The 14,425-nt window shown below is 55.1% G+C and overlaps 1 protein-coding gene across 1 annotated transcript; it reads right to left on the bottom strand.

The window, feature by feature from the left end:
• Positions 1–1,223: 1,223 nt before the first annotated feature.
• NFIL3 (nuclear factor, interleukin 3 regulated) lies at positions 1,224–14,101 on the bottom strand. Its single transcript, XM_059142183.1, has 2 exons — positions 13,852–14,101; positions 1,224–3,056 (listed from the first exon to the last, which is right to left on the bottom strand). Exon 2 carries the CDS (start codon positions 2,905–2,907, stop codon positions 1,525–1,527), a length of 1,383 nt encoding a protein of 460 aa, XP_058998166.1. The 5' UTR covers positions 2,908–3,056; positions 13,852–14,101; the 3' UTR covers positions 1,224–1,524.
• Positions 14,102–14,425: the final 324 nt, after the last annotated feature.

Genomic DNA, 14,425 nt, shown 5'->3' on the forward strand with positions numbered 1-14,425 from the left:
GAAGAAGCCACATTTCTCTACGAGCCACGAAATTTCCAGAGAAATCCGGTCACCGTGACCAAGGGACAGAGTGGAGGGCACGTATGCGCATTATTAACATTGCCTTTAATTCAGAGGGCAGAAATATAAATAAAAATATCATTTCTTTATATTTTAAAAATACAAAGGACTGAGCTTTTGCTCAAACCTGTCTGCCAAAAAGACCGCAGCCCCGAAAATGGGATGTTCCCATCAGGCCCGTGCCGGAGGGGCAGGTGAGGTAGCGGCGGTGAGCAGAGCGAGGGTTAAGTCCCTCCGCACACACCCCTGAGCCTGAGCCCCTCCACCCTCTGCAGAACAGGTCAGTGTGGAGTGAGCTGGAGCCAGAGGACAGCAGCTTCGGAGGGGGCTGCACGGGACCAGCCTCCGCCCGCCCTGCCTGGAAGCCAGGCCCACCCTGCCACAGAAGACTTTCCGAGCCACCACGCCGGCTTCCACAGGCAGCTCCGGAGGCCGCGACCATCCGAGCGTCAGCGGGCGTACAGGGACACTCTGCTCTGGGCGTCCGCGTTACCGTGTCTACTGTGAGCGGCTGGTTACGTTCATCTCTGGCAAACCAGAAAAGAACAAGGATCATGCACACCCAGACCACGCGTGCCCGCATGGGATAGCTGGTGGGTTCTCTGAAATTCCAGAAACTAAATAAAAATGGGATTTCACTGGCTTAATTCCCTAGACTGTTAGAGTCAAGAACTGTTAAGATTTAGAATAACACAAAAGTGACCTCATCCTAGTCTTCAGACGCTCTTTCAAAAGAACCTGTAATTAATAAAGTGGGTCAGTGACTCAACTATTCACATGGACGTGTCAGACTCACAGAAGAGACGACCCAGAGAGGGGATGCTGGACCACTTGGATTTTTCTACTTAAAACAACAACAACAAAAAATACCCAAAACTGAAGCTGAGAGCAAAATGGATAAAGGGAGTGAGTTAATAAATCAGCCTCAAATGCAAGAAAAGTCATTGTGATTTGTTTGCCCTCTCTTCGGAATGTTTCTAAACTTCCTATCGCCCGGACCAAACTAGAAGAAAACCAAACCATGTGCTGAACTTACATTTCGGCTTCCTGAACGCAGGGGAGTAAACTTCCCTGAATGAGTAAAACACGGAATATCTTAATACCACTTTTGGAACTTAAATTGCTTTTTCTCTTCCGTAAAATCATGTGCAATGGAGCAGAGGTTCTGTGTCTGTCCCCAATCCTTTATTGAAACTGGCAACAGACACGCTTTATAGCAGTACAACAAAAATAATGTCCGATATATACAGTCTTTGCATGGGCTATGTGACTATACACAAGGCAGAGTGAGAACACGATCTAATCTCCATAATAATTTGTGCACAAAAAGACACCCAGCAGACAACGTGTGAACATTACAGTGGAATGACATCACAGGTCCAGTGGAAATTCAGCCTAATACAAAACGTACTCATCTATTGCAAAGGACGGCTTCGTAAACAGCCAGAGCTTCTCAGTAGTGATTCACCCAGAGTCCGAAGCAGAGATCTGGTGTGTGGCGATGAGTCTCTTGAGTGACACCACCTCTGCGGACAAGCTTGCCATGCCCCGCTTCAGAAACAAACCCTCTGGGTCAGACACTTTGTAGCCACTGTCTTGCATCTCCACAACTCCCGTTTTGAAGCTGTTCTGAGCTTTGCCGTTCAGTTCTTTCGGATGCCAGTGTTCCGATTTGAGAGACCAATCCTGAATGTTGGTCACCTGCACAGAGAAAGGGGGGAGAGCAGAGTGTACCATACTCGGGGCGGCGTGCTTCTCCAGTCCGAAATGTCTCTTGGGCGCCGCGTCGACAGGCGAGGGCGGTTTCGGCGTGGCGTCGAACTCGTGATCCAAGGCTTCCACTTTGATCTGCATGGCTTTGGCTTTAATGCGCAGCTTGTGCGGCAAGGCGGAGGAGTTCACTTCGGGCACCTTCACCACGGTGGCGTGGGCGCGCTGGAGCTCCACGGGAGAGTGGATGGGGCCCTTGGGCACCTGCTGCTCGTCCTCCCCGTCGGACGACTTCCCCACCGCGCCGTCGTCCGTCTCGGACGTCCTGGGGGAGCTGCTGGAGGACCGGGCGACCTGCAGCAGAGGGGGCGAGTGGGAGAAGCCGGGGAACGCGGCCCCCATGAGGCTCTGGTACACGGAGGCCCGGAAGGCGCCCCGCTCCTCGCCAGGCTCCCGCACGTAGGTCTCCAGCTCCACCGGCTCTTGCTTGATGGCCTGGAACTTGCCGTCGGGGCTCCCGCAGCCGCCCCGCGCGGCCCCGTCCAGCGAGGGCTCCAGCGAGGACGCGTCGGAGACGTCGGACAGGGAGGCCTGCGGGGAGTGCTTGATGACGGAGATGCAGCCGCTCACCACCGACGGCTCCTGCTCATCCACGAAGGGGCTGGCGCTGGACTTGGACGCGGGGTAGTCCTGGAAGTACACGGCGGTGGAGTGACTGAGTTTCTGGATCTCCTGGGCATAGGCTGCGGAGCTAATTAAACCAAACTTCAATTTGAGGGACAGCAGCTCAGCTTTTAAAGTCGCGTTCTCCTCTCCCAGGGCGATCAGTTTGTTCTCCAAGACCAGGTCATTGAGGCGGCGCTTCTCCCGAGACCTCTTGGCCGCTTCATTATTTTTCCGCCTCTTTTCCCAATACATGGCGTCCTTCTTCTCGTCGGGAATGAACTCCCGCTTCCTCCGGCAGGCCGAGGACTTGCTCTTGCCCACGCTGCCTTCGCTCAGAAGCAGCTCCTCGCCCGCCGTCAAGTCTTCCGAGACCTCGGTCAAGGCCGCGTTCAGCACCATCTTGTCCACGCCGTTGCCAGCGTCCAGGGACACCTGCTCCTTCTTGATGGTCTGCATTTTCCTCAGCTGCATCAGAATCACACAGACCCCCTTCCCCAGGATTCACAAGTGCTTTAAAAGCTGCGGTGCACAAGCCATCAACGTTCTCTCTCCGGCTCTGCTGTCGAACGAGTCTCGCCGGCGCGTCTTCCGAGCGGAGCAGGCGCCCTCCTCTCACGTCCCTGCAACACAGGAAAAGAACGTCACCCACCGGCCAACAGGTCCCGCCAGGCGCGCACGAGGCGCTGCGCTCCGCAGGGTCCGAACTCAACACAGCGCTTGCCCTCGAGGGGGCTGGGGACGGAGATGGGGCCCCGCGGCCTGGGCTGGAAGCGGCAGAGGACAGTCCCCAGCGAGACCTCCCAGCAGGGTGCCGCGTGGCCCATGACGGAGGGAGCAAGCACACGCGAGGCCGGGGAGAAACCCAGGAAGCCGTTTCAGGAGCGGAAACGTGTGTGCGCGGGGTGGGAGCAGGCGGGGACAAGACATCCCGGGAAGGAAAGCCCAGATCGCCTCTGGCTGGTTAAGTCTTAAACGGCAGCCGCGCGTCGTGGTGGTCCTGAGTAACGTCGGCGGACACCCCAGCAGCGCAGGGCGAACACGCTCACCCACCACGAGAACTTTCCCAGGTGCACGCGCGCCCGTACAGAAATTCTGCAACTACGCGGAATAAAGTACATTCCAGAGCAAAATCTGTGTCTGAACAAAAATGAGAACAAAAGCCACGAGACGGCGGAGTCGTGGTGGTTCTGCTCCGACTCCAGCGCGGAGGCACACCTGCCCGCCAGGCCCGGACCGCGCTGTCCCAGGACGCCCACAGCCCCCGCCCCGGCGCCTCCCCAGCGCCAGATCTTGGGGTGCGTCCCTGCTATGACGTCAGATCCGTTCCTTCTTTTTTCTGGCTCCTCCACACTGATTTATCAAATGTCCCCTTAAGGCTGAAGCACGCCAGCCAGGTGCCTGATTTGGTCCTGGAAACTCTGTCCCAGTAGATTTCATTGAGGCAACAGTTTGGGACTAGAATAAACAGTTACTCTTCAAAGGGACCTTTTTCCCCCTTTTTTTAAAGTACAGTGCATTCTTGAAACTTAAAATTATTTTAGACCCGGAGAATGTAATTTCTTTCCATTTTACTAATTAGTTTTAAACAAAATATTAAAAAAAAAAAAAAAACCCTCAAAAATAGAACCGTCAGCTAGCTTTCTTTTCCACTGATGAGATATTTATAATCTGAATTTGGGTTGACATGAGGTAATAAACCCATATTAGATTCCAGTAACAATCTTTTTATGGTGCTTTTGGGATCCCACTGTGTTTCTCGACGGCTTCTCGGCCCGATTTCCCAGTAGGTAATCCTCTCGTAAAGCAGACCACCGTTCACTCAGTGCTATCTGCATACGGCACTCTCTCCTGCCACATTAAAAAGATTTAATGTTTTTGTTTTACATCACTCTCCCTTTCTTGTGCATAGTTTTGTAATGACTAATGAAGTAAAGGTTAATTTTATCAGCTGGAAAAGCTTGCCAGCTTCTTGCGCCTTTTCCAGAAGGAACAGAAGAAATGATGTAATGATTTCAGGATCATAAAGACTAAGGTTTTAATGCCACATTTTTGTCCGTCAGGCTGAGCCAACGTGGAAGCAGTTGCGACTTAGCGAAACCCATGATTAATAATACCGAGGTTCTGTTTGTTTTTGACGATAGGACGGGAAGGCGAGGAGTCTTTACGGCAGGCAGAGGCGGCGTCAAAAGGAATCTCGTTATCACTCGGTACAACACTGTTCTGCACATTCCCACTCAGGCTTCGTCTTCCGACACCAACACCCGTCTTTCCTCGACACTATCAGTGGACTCCTGGCTGCGGCCCCCTGGGTACTACTGTTTTTCCAAGCATCATACAGCTCCTTGAACACTCATTCTGGATAGATTTTCCACCGGAGACGCACTCTTCTCCCCTGCATTTTAAAATGCATCCCCACCTTTTTTTTTTTTTTTTAAAAGTCACATTCCTTTTATGGCCGCCTTCCCCAGTGAGCTCCCCACTTACACGTTGGAAATGCCCCACCATCCTGCCTTAGTTACTCTTCCTAAACTTTTCCTTATTTCATCATCTCTTACCCATTTTCAGCATTTCAAATCCACCAGGGGGTGGAGACTTTCCAGCCTCCCGGCCCAGGGGCCTGGCAGAGTGGGGCAGGCGGCCCTCACCAGATTGCCCCGCTCCATCTACCAAAAGTACCCCTAGTCCTAGCATCTCCATGAGCCCTGTCTTCTCGCCGTCGGAGCACTGTGTGTCCACTCTGTCATCTCTAGAACTTCCTCGGGGCATTCAAAACCTACAGCAAGTCTCCTTTCTTTTTGATCTTCTTCCCACGTGAGTTTTACCACACGGACTAGGATCTGACGTCTGCCCTCACCTGCAAATATTGTCTCTCTGACTCACAGGCAAATCACCACCTACTATCTTAAGAGGATCTTCTGTAACATTTTTTATCAAATAATCTTGCAGCGTTGGAAAAAGTTTCTCATGCACGTGAGGCACCGCAGAGCAGGTGCAGATTTCGTACACCGCACCCTCCGCGGGTCTGCTCTGTGCCCCCAACCAGCCTGCAGTCCTTTCCAGGGGCGCGTCCTCGTAACACGCTGGACACAGGGCATCTGACATTGGTCTGGCAGACGCTCATTCGCCTTACCTGAGAGAATTCTGTAAATGAAACACTTTCTGATAGTTTTCTTGACCGAATATTATTACGTATTTTATGACATCACGTATTCTAAAAAAAGACGTCGTACTTGTTAACACACAGCTTCTCTCATTAACTGGTTCACCCAACACATGCGGCGTGCCGGCCACCAGGCACTGAGCCAGACGGGGGCACATAAAGAGGGAGGGAAAACCAAACTGGAGAGTCCAGGAGCTCCTCGTCTCTGGCAGGAGCCAAACGGGAAAACCCAGCGCTCGGGAAGGCACGCACTACGGGCGCCATCAGCGTGGCGTCGGGTCCCACCGCACATCCCTTCCAGCCCCGATGCTTGTTTCTTGGTCGTGGTGACAACAGCACAGCAATCCCAACGGGTGCCATGTACGGAACACGTGCTGCACAGCAGGTGCCGGGGGCCTGGCCTGTTCCATGTGCATCACCCCCACGATGACGCTTTTCAAAACAGAACCGGCTTGGAGACGTTGGTGGCTTGCCCCGCGGCCCCGCAGCTGGCGATGCAGCAGAGCGGACTCCAGCCCGGATCCCGGTCCAGCTCCGGCCAGTGGCGTCTCCAGGCTCGCGCAGGTGGGTCTGGCGCGCGCCCGATTCCTCTCCTGGACGCTCCGCACGGACACCGTCACTGCCGGCAGTACTGCACCACAAGATGCGGCCACGACTGCCTTAGGGCAACCCGGGTGCCACCCGGAGCTCTCCCCCGCGTCTCTGGCCGTGGTGTGAGATCCCGAGTACAGAGTCAGCCGCAGGAACAGGCTACGCGCTGGCCTCTGCCGAGCTGCGGTCTCCCCGCGATGCGGCGCGTTACAACAGGGGATGAGGGAAACTGCGGCGGCGGCGGCGGCGCCTATGATTTTTGGGTCAAAACCAAAATGTACGCAGGTTCAGCGTGGAGGGTCGGTGAGTGGCTGAAACACAGAGAGCCTGAGTGACTTTCCCAGGATCACACAGCGCTCATGGGCAGAGAAGCGCCTTAGAATGCAGTCGTGTCCCCTGACAGTGAACTCACAGGAAAGACCTCAGGGGGCTTATACGCGGCCTCTGATACATCGTTTGTACTCCGCCTTCATACTCCACTAGTGACTTTCTTCCAAACCCCAGCATTCTCCCTTTGGGTGGATTTAAGCCTCTGCATCACGCTTTCCGGCCACCACCCGCGCTGGGCTGCGGGCACCCCTTCGAGTTCCCTTCTTGAGTAACTGTCCCTTAGTGTCCTTTCTGGGACGCTGGCATGCTCGGGTGGTCAGCCTCATCAGCTCCATTAGGTGACAGGGCTGCGTCATCAGGACACGGATGAAAAGAGCAATCGAAGCACAGAAGACACCGCTTTCCAGCCGATGGGTCCTCCCGTCCCCAACATGGGCGCGCCGTCTCCAAGTGCTTTTTCACAGCACGTAACGTTCCCTGATTTCCACAGGTGGGAGCTGGGTTTTGTAAACGCTGAGTTGTGATGCGTATTCAAGTCAGAAGACCCCAATGTGATCTTTAATTAAGTCTAAAATTTGGTTTAAAAAAGTCTAAAAAAAGAATAGAAGTTCACAACATGAAGCCTCCACCTAATTCTTCCTCAAGGACGGACGGGGTCACTTCTGCTTCCGGAGACAGAGCTGTGCCTGTCCCGGCCCCCAGCGCCCCTCTCAGAAGAGCCAGGGGAAGTCTTCTTGCAAACAGCCTGTGTCACATATTTTGATTTGAAAATTCTGTCTACACAAAATGCGATGCTATCCGATGTGCTTCATGTTTTGGAAACATTTTCTAATAGAACTCTCGTCCCCCACCCTCCGGATGTGCCACTTACGCCCTTGGAGCACAGTGTAGATGCCGTTCAAGGAAACAAACCATTTCATCTCATGGTAAACTCTCGCGGCACTAAGCAGACAGCTGCTTGTCTTTGCGACAGGTGTCATTTCGGTGAAAAATAAATGAAGTTAATCAATTCACAGCTCTTTAAGCTATTAAAACGAGCAAAATGTCAACTGGGCTTCTTGCGGTAGGTGAACCACCGAGGACACGACTGTCTCAGTAAAACGCCTTACTCTGTTCATGGATCAGAACGACATCAGGACTGAAAAGCGGAGCCCAAACGGGGAAGAAACACGCATGTGCGGTCAAGGGGGCTGGGCGATGAGAAGCTCAGGGAGCACTGAAGTCGCAGGGGGATTTTCTAATCAGGCTGAAAAATTAAAGGCTTTTACTTTTTAAAGTAACCTCTATGCCCAACATGTGGCTGGAACTCATGACCCAAGATCAAGAGTCGCACCCTCTACCGACTGAGCCAGCAGATGCCCCAGAGATTTTTTAAATAAACAAAACTACGTTAAACCTCTCTAATTGCCAATGAAGTACCTTCCGTTCAAGAATATAATTGTGTCCCGTAACACCGACTTCAGCCCTAATGTTAGACTTCAGCCCTAATGTTAGAGAGGAAAGTGTACTGATCCAGATAGAAACACACATATACAGGGACCCTCCTGCTTTGCCAGAATCTGTCCTGTCATAGCAACAAACTAACCTACTTTTTCTCCTTGGGCGTATTTGTAAACAAATGTGTCAAAATCTGATCAAGTTTACGCTCCGCGAAAATACTTCAAGTTTCCTGCTCTCTCGACCTCAACAAAGGACCACTTAAAAATTAGATTCAATCTTAACAAAAAGGACAACATCGCATTCTGTGGTAGCTGGTACAACTTAAGGGACTGAAATATGAAACAGTAGCACTCGGCACTCTTCTGTAAGAGAGTGTCTGTGACCTACAGCGCATCGTGGAAATTTTCGGAAGACGGTGCGGAAGCGCACAGATGCTAACACACAGGAACGACGGGGCGGCTGGAGAACAACAGACCAAACACACCCTCCTGACGAGGGAGAGGAATGGGGAGCGGGGCCGGGGGGAGAAGGAAGAGGAATCATAACGCATTTTAAAAAGCCACACACAGTCCCTTCAAAGTGGGGACCCCTAGTTTCCTTGCTACTTCCAAAGATCGATGCATCTTTGACAATGAACCTGCAATCCTAAGGGACGCCAACAAGCCCCAAGTTACCCTGTTACAGGAAATGCTGCCATTGGCTCGCACCAGCAGAGCCTGTGCAGCCCGCGGACGGGTGACAGGAATGGGGTAGGTGCAGGGCGGGGAAAGTTCTGGAATGCTTGTCAGTTCCCTGAAGAGCCACTGCGGCGCTCCTCAGCTTGACACTCTGATCTCTTCTAATTTCACTTTCCTGCCCCCTTGAGCAGAGAATCACAAATGTCATTTACTTTATTACATGCCTTGTGAATAGGATGGATTTTTAAAAAAAATGTTTCCATGTTTACTTGAAGACTATTGAACTGCCAGTTGAGATCCTTGGAGAGTTAATTGATAAAAGACACCATATTCTGATAACTAAAGGCCTATAATACAAAGATCATTCTGACTCCAACGAAATTCAGTCCTCAAAGCACATATTATTATGAATGGCATCTAGAAAAATCCCTGCTAACTTTCTTATCATAAAAACAACCTTAAGCTCTCTAATTAAAACCATAAGAGAAGTGGTATTTTTTTTAAAGTTTTTTTTTTTTTTTTTTAAACTACAGGAAAGTTATTTGCAAAGAAATTTGAGAGGTAATTGGGGGCAATGGTAATACAGATTCATTTTGAAACCGAAAAACTCTTATGTAATGTCTGTGATCAAAGGTCAATGTCTTTCGACATTCTCAATGAGTCTGATCTGGATAAAAATCAACTCAAATACAACTTAGGAAAATAACAGGATATCAGACAATGTGTCAATGCTGTGAAATACTGGCACACCTCACAAAACCCAGAAATGCATATTAAAGGAGCTTCAATTGCATTGTTTCTGTCATATTTTGAATCGAATCCCAAGTGTGCTCTCATTCCCTCAATACAAATTAAAAATAAACAACTCCTCACAGCATCAGTGCCATCTGGATTACAATGGAAATAATGAAGTATGTGTGATTTCAGCGCGGGTAAAAATAAAGCCGAGGCAATATGACTGCACCTTTTCCATTCCATGCGGCAATCACATTCACTTCGCGGAGCTGACGACCGACCAAGGCAGGGTCAACTACAAATATCCACTCCATGGGTGAGTCAGGCAGTTGCTCAACACGGGAAAGCGCTCTAACAAAGGGTTTTTAATTTTCAGGTTGTTGCATCACACTGATGTTATAATTGGGCTGCGCAAAGATAAGCCTTTAACACAGAAAAGGAAACTGTTGCAAAGACTCCAGTGAGCTAGCATTCACACTCTGGGGAGGGAGGGGGAGTGTTACTAGCACAGCCCACCCCCCCTTTCCCATTCTCGGGCTGGTGGACTGGGCTGCTAACCCATGTCTCCGTGCCTCCAGTCCCTCACCTATAAAATGGGGATGGTGACAGAACCAGCCCAGTGCCAGGCACAAGCAGGCGAAGGGGCTGGGAAGTACTAGGTCTTCGTCTCGGCAGCATCAAGGCAAGGAGGCTGGCGAGCCAGGGCGTTTGAGCCTCTCGCGATTCTTAGGGAAGCCCTGCCCTGCGCCGCAGGTAGAAGACTCAACCAGATGAAATCTTGTGTATTAATCAAAAGGGCCAACCATCAGCAGTTTCACGGGGCACGGCCTTGGCTGTCAACCACGCAGCCCGCACACATTCCTTCCCAGAGGGCTCATCTGTGGGGTCTAAGCAGCCTGCGCTGGTCTGGGGCCACAGAAGCGTAGAGATGTGCATCATCAGGCCATGGAAAACCATCAGAGTGATCCAAGGAACTGGGCAAAGCCAGGGCTCTGTGGCACGCGTCTCGTCACTCCTGCCACAGCGACTGGCCTCTCTGTTCCTGCCAGCACTTCCCCTACATCAACCCGGTGATCTAGGAGGCCTGCAACACGGCCAAGAATTCACTTCCAACTGAAGTCACCATCGAACACAATGGCACACAGTTTTAAGAGAAGAAAAAAAAAGTAATCATTGTTACAACAAAAATGGATCCCAAGGAGGATCTTTAACTACAGGGTTTAACTCAAGCCTCAGTCCCTACTACTGTTACTGGACAGAGATGCAGGCAGCGAAAAATGAAGGTGAATATTTTTATTTAAGACAACGAACCAGTCTGTTTGCTGGTGGTTTGCTGAGCTCCTCACAACTGCCCAGCCGGATAGGTCTTACTCCCTCAGTTTACCGTGGACACCAGTGGAGATCACAGCGGCTCCCAAAATCACAGGCCCGGGCTGAGGGCGCAGCTCCTCTGGACCCGAGCTCTCAGCACTCCGCCAAGCTGGTCGCTGGCGCTGGACAGTGGCCTGGACTCCAGAGAGGAAGTGGATCAGGGGCACGGACTTAGGATGTGATCGCACAGAAACCAACGTTTCAGCAAAGCGGCCTGCCGGAGAACACCCGTGATGTCGCCCGAAGCCCCGGCACACCGCTGCCCGCGGTCTGCGCGGGGACGGACGGGCTGATGTCGGACAGCAGGACCGCGGCGTCTGCGTGGGCGGTGTGATTTTTGTTTTATTTTGAACTCGGGGGATTCAAGTTCTTTCTACTCTAGCCTTTGACCACACTAAGCGAAGGTTCAAAAAAGACCAAAAAACACATCAGCTCGACTGTGGCCACAGCCAAGCCCGGCGCTCCTTTCCGTCACCAGCGGGGCGGGAGCGCCCCCACCCCCGGGGCCCGCGGGCCGCTGACATTTGGAGGCGTCGTCGGTCTCCCTCACTCCGCGAATCGAGAAGCGCGCGGCTCCAAATACAATGACGGCTCCAGGAACAAAGGTGTCCGCGGCGCTCGGAGGCTCCCGGGGCAGAGGCAGGAGGCAGGCCGCTCCCGCCGCTCCAGCCGCTCCGGCCGCTCCGGCCGCCCTGTCCTTGCGCCTCGCCCCGGGCGCCGCTCGCTCCTCCCCAGCTCCCCTCCCAGCCCTCCGCCGCCGCGCTCCTCTCGCCGCCCTCGGCCCGGCGAACCCCCAGCGCGCCCGCGCGCCCCGGCCCAGGTCCCTCCGCGCCCCCAGCGCGGCGCCTCACCGGGGCCCGCCCCCGCCGGGTGGGCGGCGCAGCGGGGCCTGGGCGCCGGCAGGACCCCCTCGCCAGAACAAAGGAATGTGGGGAGGGGGGAGGACGCGCAGGCCGCCGTGCGGCTCCGGCCCAAGCGCCGCCCAGGGCGCTCCCGGGTCCCGACCCTGGGCCCCCACGCGCCGCCCCCACCTCCCGGCCCCCTGCCTCCTTCCCCCCAGGGCCCGCAGGCGGGAGGGGCGCGCCCCTGGAGGTCGCGATCGGAAGGTGGCGCTGCGCGTTCCGCGGCAGGCCCGGGGCTCCCTGCCCAAGCTCCAAAGTAGGTCGGGGTCTGACACCGGGGGGCCTGGAGCAATATTAGCTTGTTGGAAAGCAGCTGCGATTATTGGGGGTAATATAATTTGTTCTAGGGATGAATGTCTGTAACACGCGCCCCCCCCCCCCAAAACTCGAACCCTGTTCTGTAGTTATTTAAATGTTAAGTCAGGGGGGAAAAAACCTGACATATACACACCATCATATACATATATTCACACCTAATTACACTACCTAAGAGTGCCGGAGGAAATTTAAAATCTCGGTATATTATATGTCCATATATACTCACAGGAATAAAACTGGGGTATCTACACCAAAATGCAATCCACTAACCTATATCTGTTTCCCATAAATCATGTCTAGCCTGGAGAAAAAAAATACCCACGATGTAAAATAAATACTTGTGACCTCATTCCCTGTTGTTATTTACAAAAGCCAAGACCAGAAGATGACACTTGGCCATCCCCTGCTGTTCTCAGGGAACACAGCAGTTTCCTCAAGTGTCCTTCATAAAGAGAAACGGGAGTCCGCATCCAGCAAGTCACCCGGCTCTGCGAAATGCCTTCCTAAAAATACAATCTTATCAAAGGTCTCCGAAGGCGTGGAGTTAAAACTACGGCAAATGGCCTTGAACTTGAATCTGCACACAGCCCTGGAGAAAACACCAGAAATAGCGCCGCGAGGCCACAATTGTGAAAACGCGATAGGCTAAATTTAGAAGAACGCACATTTCATTTAGGGCTAAAGACACACATTCGGCAGCGGGAGCCAACTCAGTGCTTTACTCGGTTGTCTACTTTCCTGTTTAAAATATCCTTAAAAAAAAGAAAGAAAGAAAGAAAAGAAAGAAAGAAAGAAAGGAAAACTGTTACAGTGACATTTTAAAGGCTGGGACTGTCCTACTTTCTTTGTAGCAAGAATATAAAATCACGTAATGAGCTCCCGTTTCCTATGCTGACTGCCAGCAAAGTCGGCGGTTACATAAGGCCACATTTCCAGGAAACTATTATGTGATCTGTCTCGTGTCTGAAAAAGCAATGACAAGAAGGTGAGAAACGGCGGATGGGACGGAATGCGCGAAGATCAAGCAGCTGGGGAGGTGGACGCCACAACGGCTCGTCCCGGATTTAAACAGACTAGCTCGGGACACCTACGGGGCGAACCCCGGGAGTATCCAAGACCGGAACGCGGCGCGGGGGATTCTTCACGGCGCGTAGGAGCGCTGAGGGCACGTCTTTCTCCTGGGGTCGCAGCATAGCTGTCCACAACGTCCCCAGCGCCCGCATCCCGGCGCCCGTCCGTGCACACGCCCACCGCGGCCCGGAACCCCGGCCCGGGTCTGGCCGCGGACAGATTATGCAATCCGCGCAAGGACACATCCCACAACCTTCCCGGGCGCCGGCCGCGCGCGCTGACGACAGACAGGGTGGGAGACGTCGGAGCCGACACAGCCCCTGACACGGGCAGACGCGGGCGCGCATTCCCGGGATGCCGTCACGGTTCACGCTGCCGACGCGCCTGCTCCGCCGGCCGCCCCGGACGAGCCCCGGCCCTCGGCGCCCCGCGCCCCCGCCGCCCCCGCCGCCGGCCCCGCGGGACGGACGAGGAAGCAGGCAGCGCCGCGCTCCCCGCTCGAGGTGGCTCAGTCCCCGGCGCTCTCCTCCGCCGAACATCAATTTTCCCGAAATCCGGAGACATTATGCAACCGCGGCGGGGGGGCGCGGGCCGGCGCGAGGGCGCTGCAGCCGGGGCGGCCGCCTTAGGGTGGCGAGTCCCCGCCCCCCCCCGCGCCAGGGCAGCAAAAGTTTATGTAACGAACGCCCCGCGCACTCTCGCCGCCGCCGGCCAGCCCCGCGCGCAGCCCGGCCCGCGCCCCGCGCCCGCCGGCCGCGCGCCCCGGCAGCGGGCGGGGAGCGGGGCGCCGGGCCGGGCCGGCGGTGGGCGGAGCGCTTACCGTGTTCCTGCTCTCGGGCCGGCGAGCCCGGGCGGCGGGGAGAGCGCGCGGGCGGCCGGGAGCGGCGCGCGGGGCGCGGGCCGGGCCTCCGGGGCGGCGGGCGGCGGCGAGGGCGCGGCGCGGGAGGCGGGCGGCGCGCCGGGTCCGCGGGCGCCGTGGCCGCGCCGGGAGATGTGTGTTAGTAGGTCAGTTCCGAGCGCCGCGCTACGTCGCCGCCCGCCAGCCTCCCGGTGATGGGCGGCCGCGGCCCCAATCGCCGCGCCCGCACCCGCCCCCGGCCCGTCGCCAATGGCCGCGGCCGGCGGGGGCGGGCTCTCCGCGGCCCCGCCCCCGGCCCGCCCCCCGCGCCCCCCCCGGCCCGCTCCCCGCCCCCCCCGCCCCGCCCCCACCTCCCCGCTGCGCCGCCAGCCGCCCGCGTCCCTCCGCGACCGCGGCCAGCGCCGCCGCCCGAGCGCCGCGAGGATCCGCGCCCCGCGCTGGGCTTGCGCAGCGGCCGGCGCCGGCGTCCCCAGCGGAGGGACCGAGACGCCCCCCGCGGCCGCCGCCGTCCCGCTCTCCCGCCGCCGCCTTCGCC

Source organism: Mustela lutreola, chromosome 12 (genome assembly GCF_030435805.1).
Source record: "Mustela lutreola isolate mMusLut2 chromosome 12, mMusLut2.pri, whole genome shotgun sequence".
Taxonomy (NCBI): Eukaryota; Metazoa; Chordata; class Mammalia; order Carnivora; family Mustelidae; genus Mustela; species Mustela lutreola.

Excerpts from the sequence above, each read along its gene's own strand:
- NFIL3 (XM_059142183.1), bottom strand. The coding sequence starts at position 2,907 with ATGCAGCTGAGGAAAATGCAGACCATCAAGAAGGAGCAGGTGTCCCTG.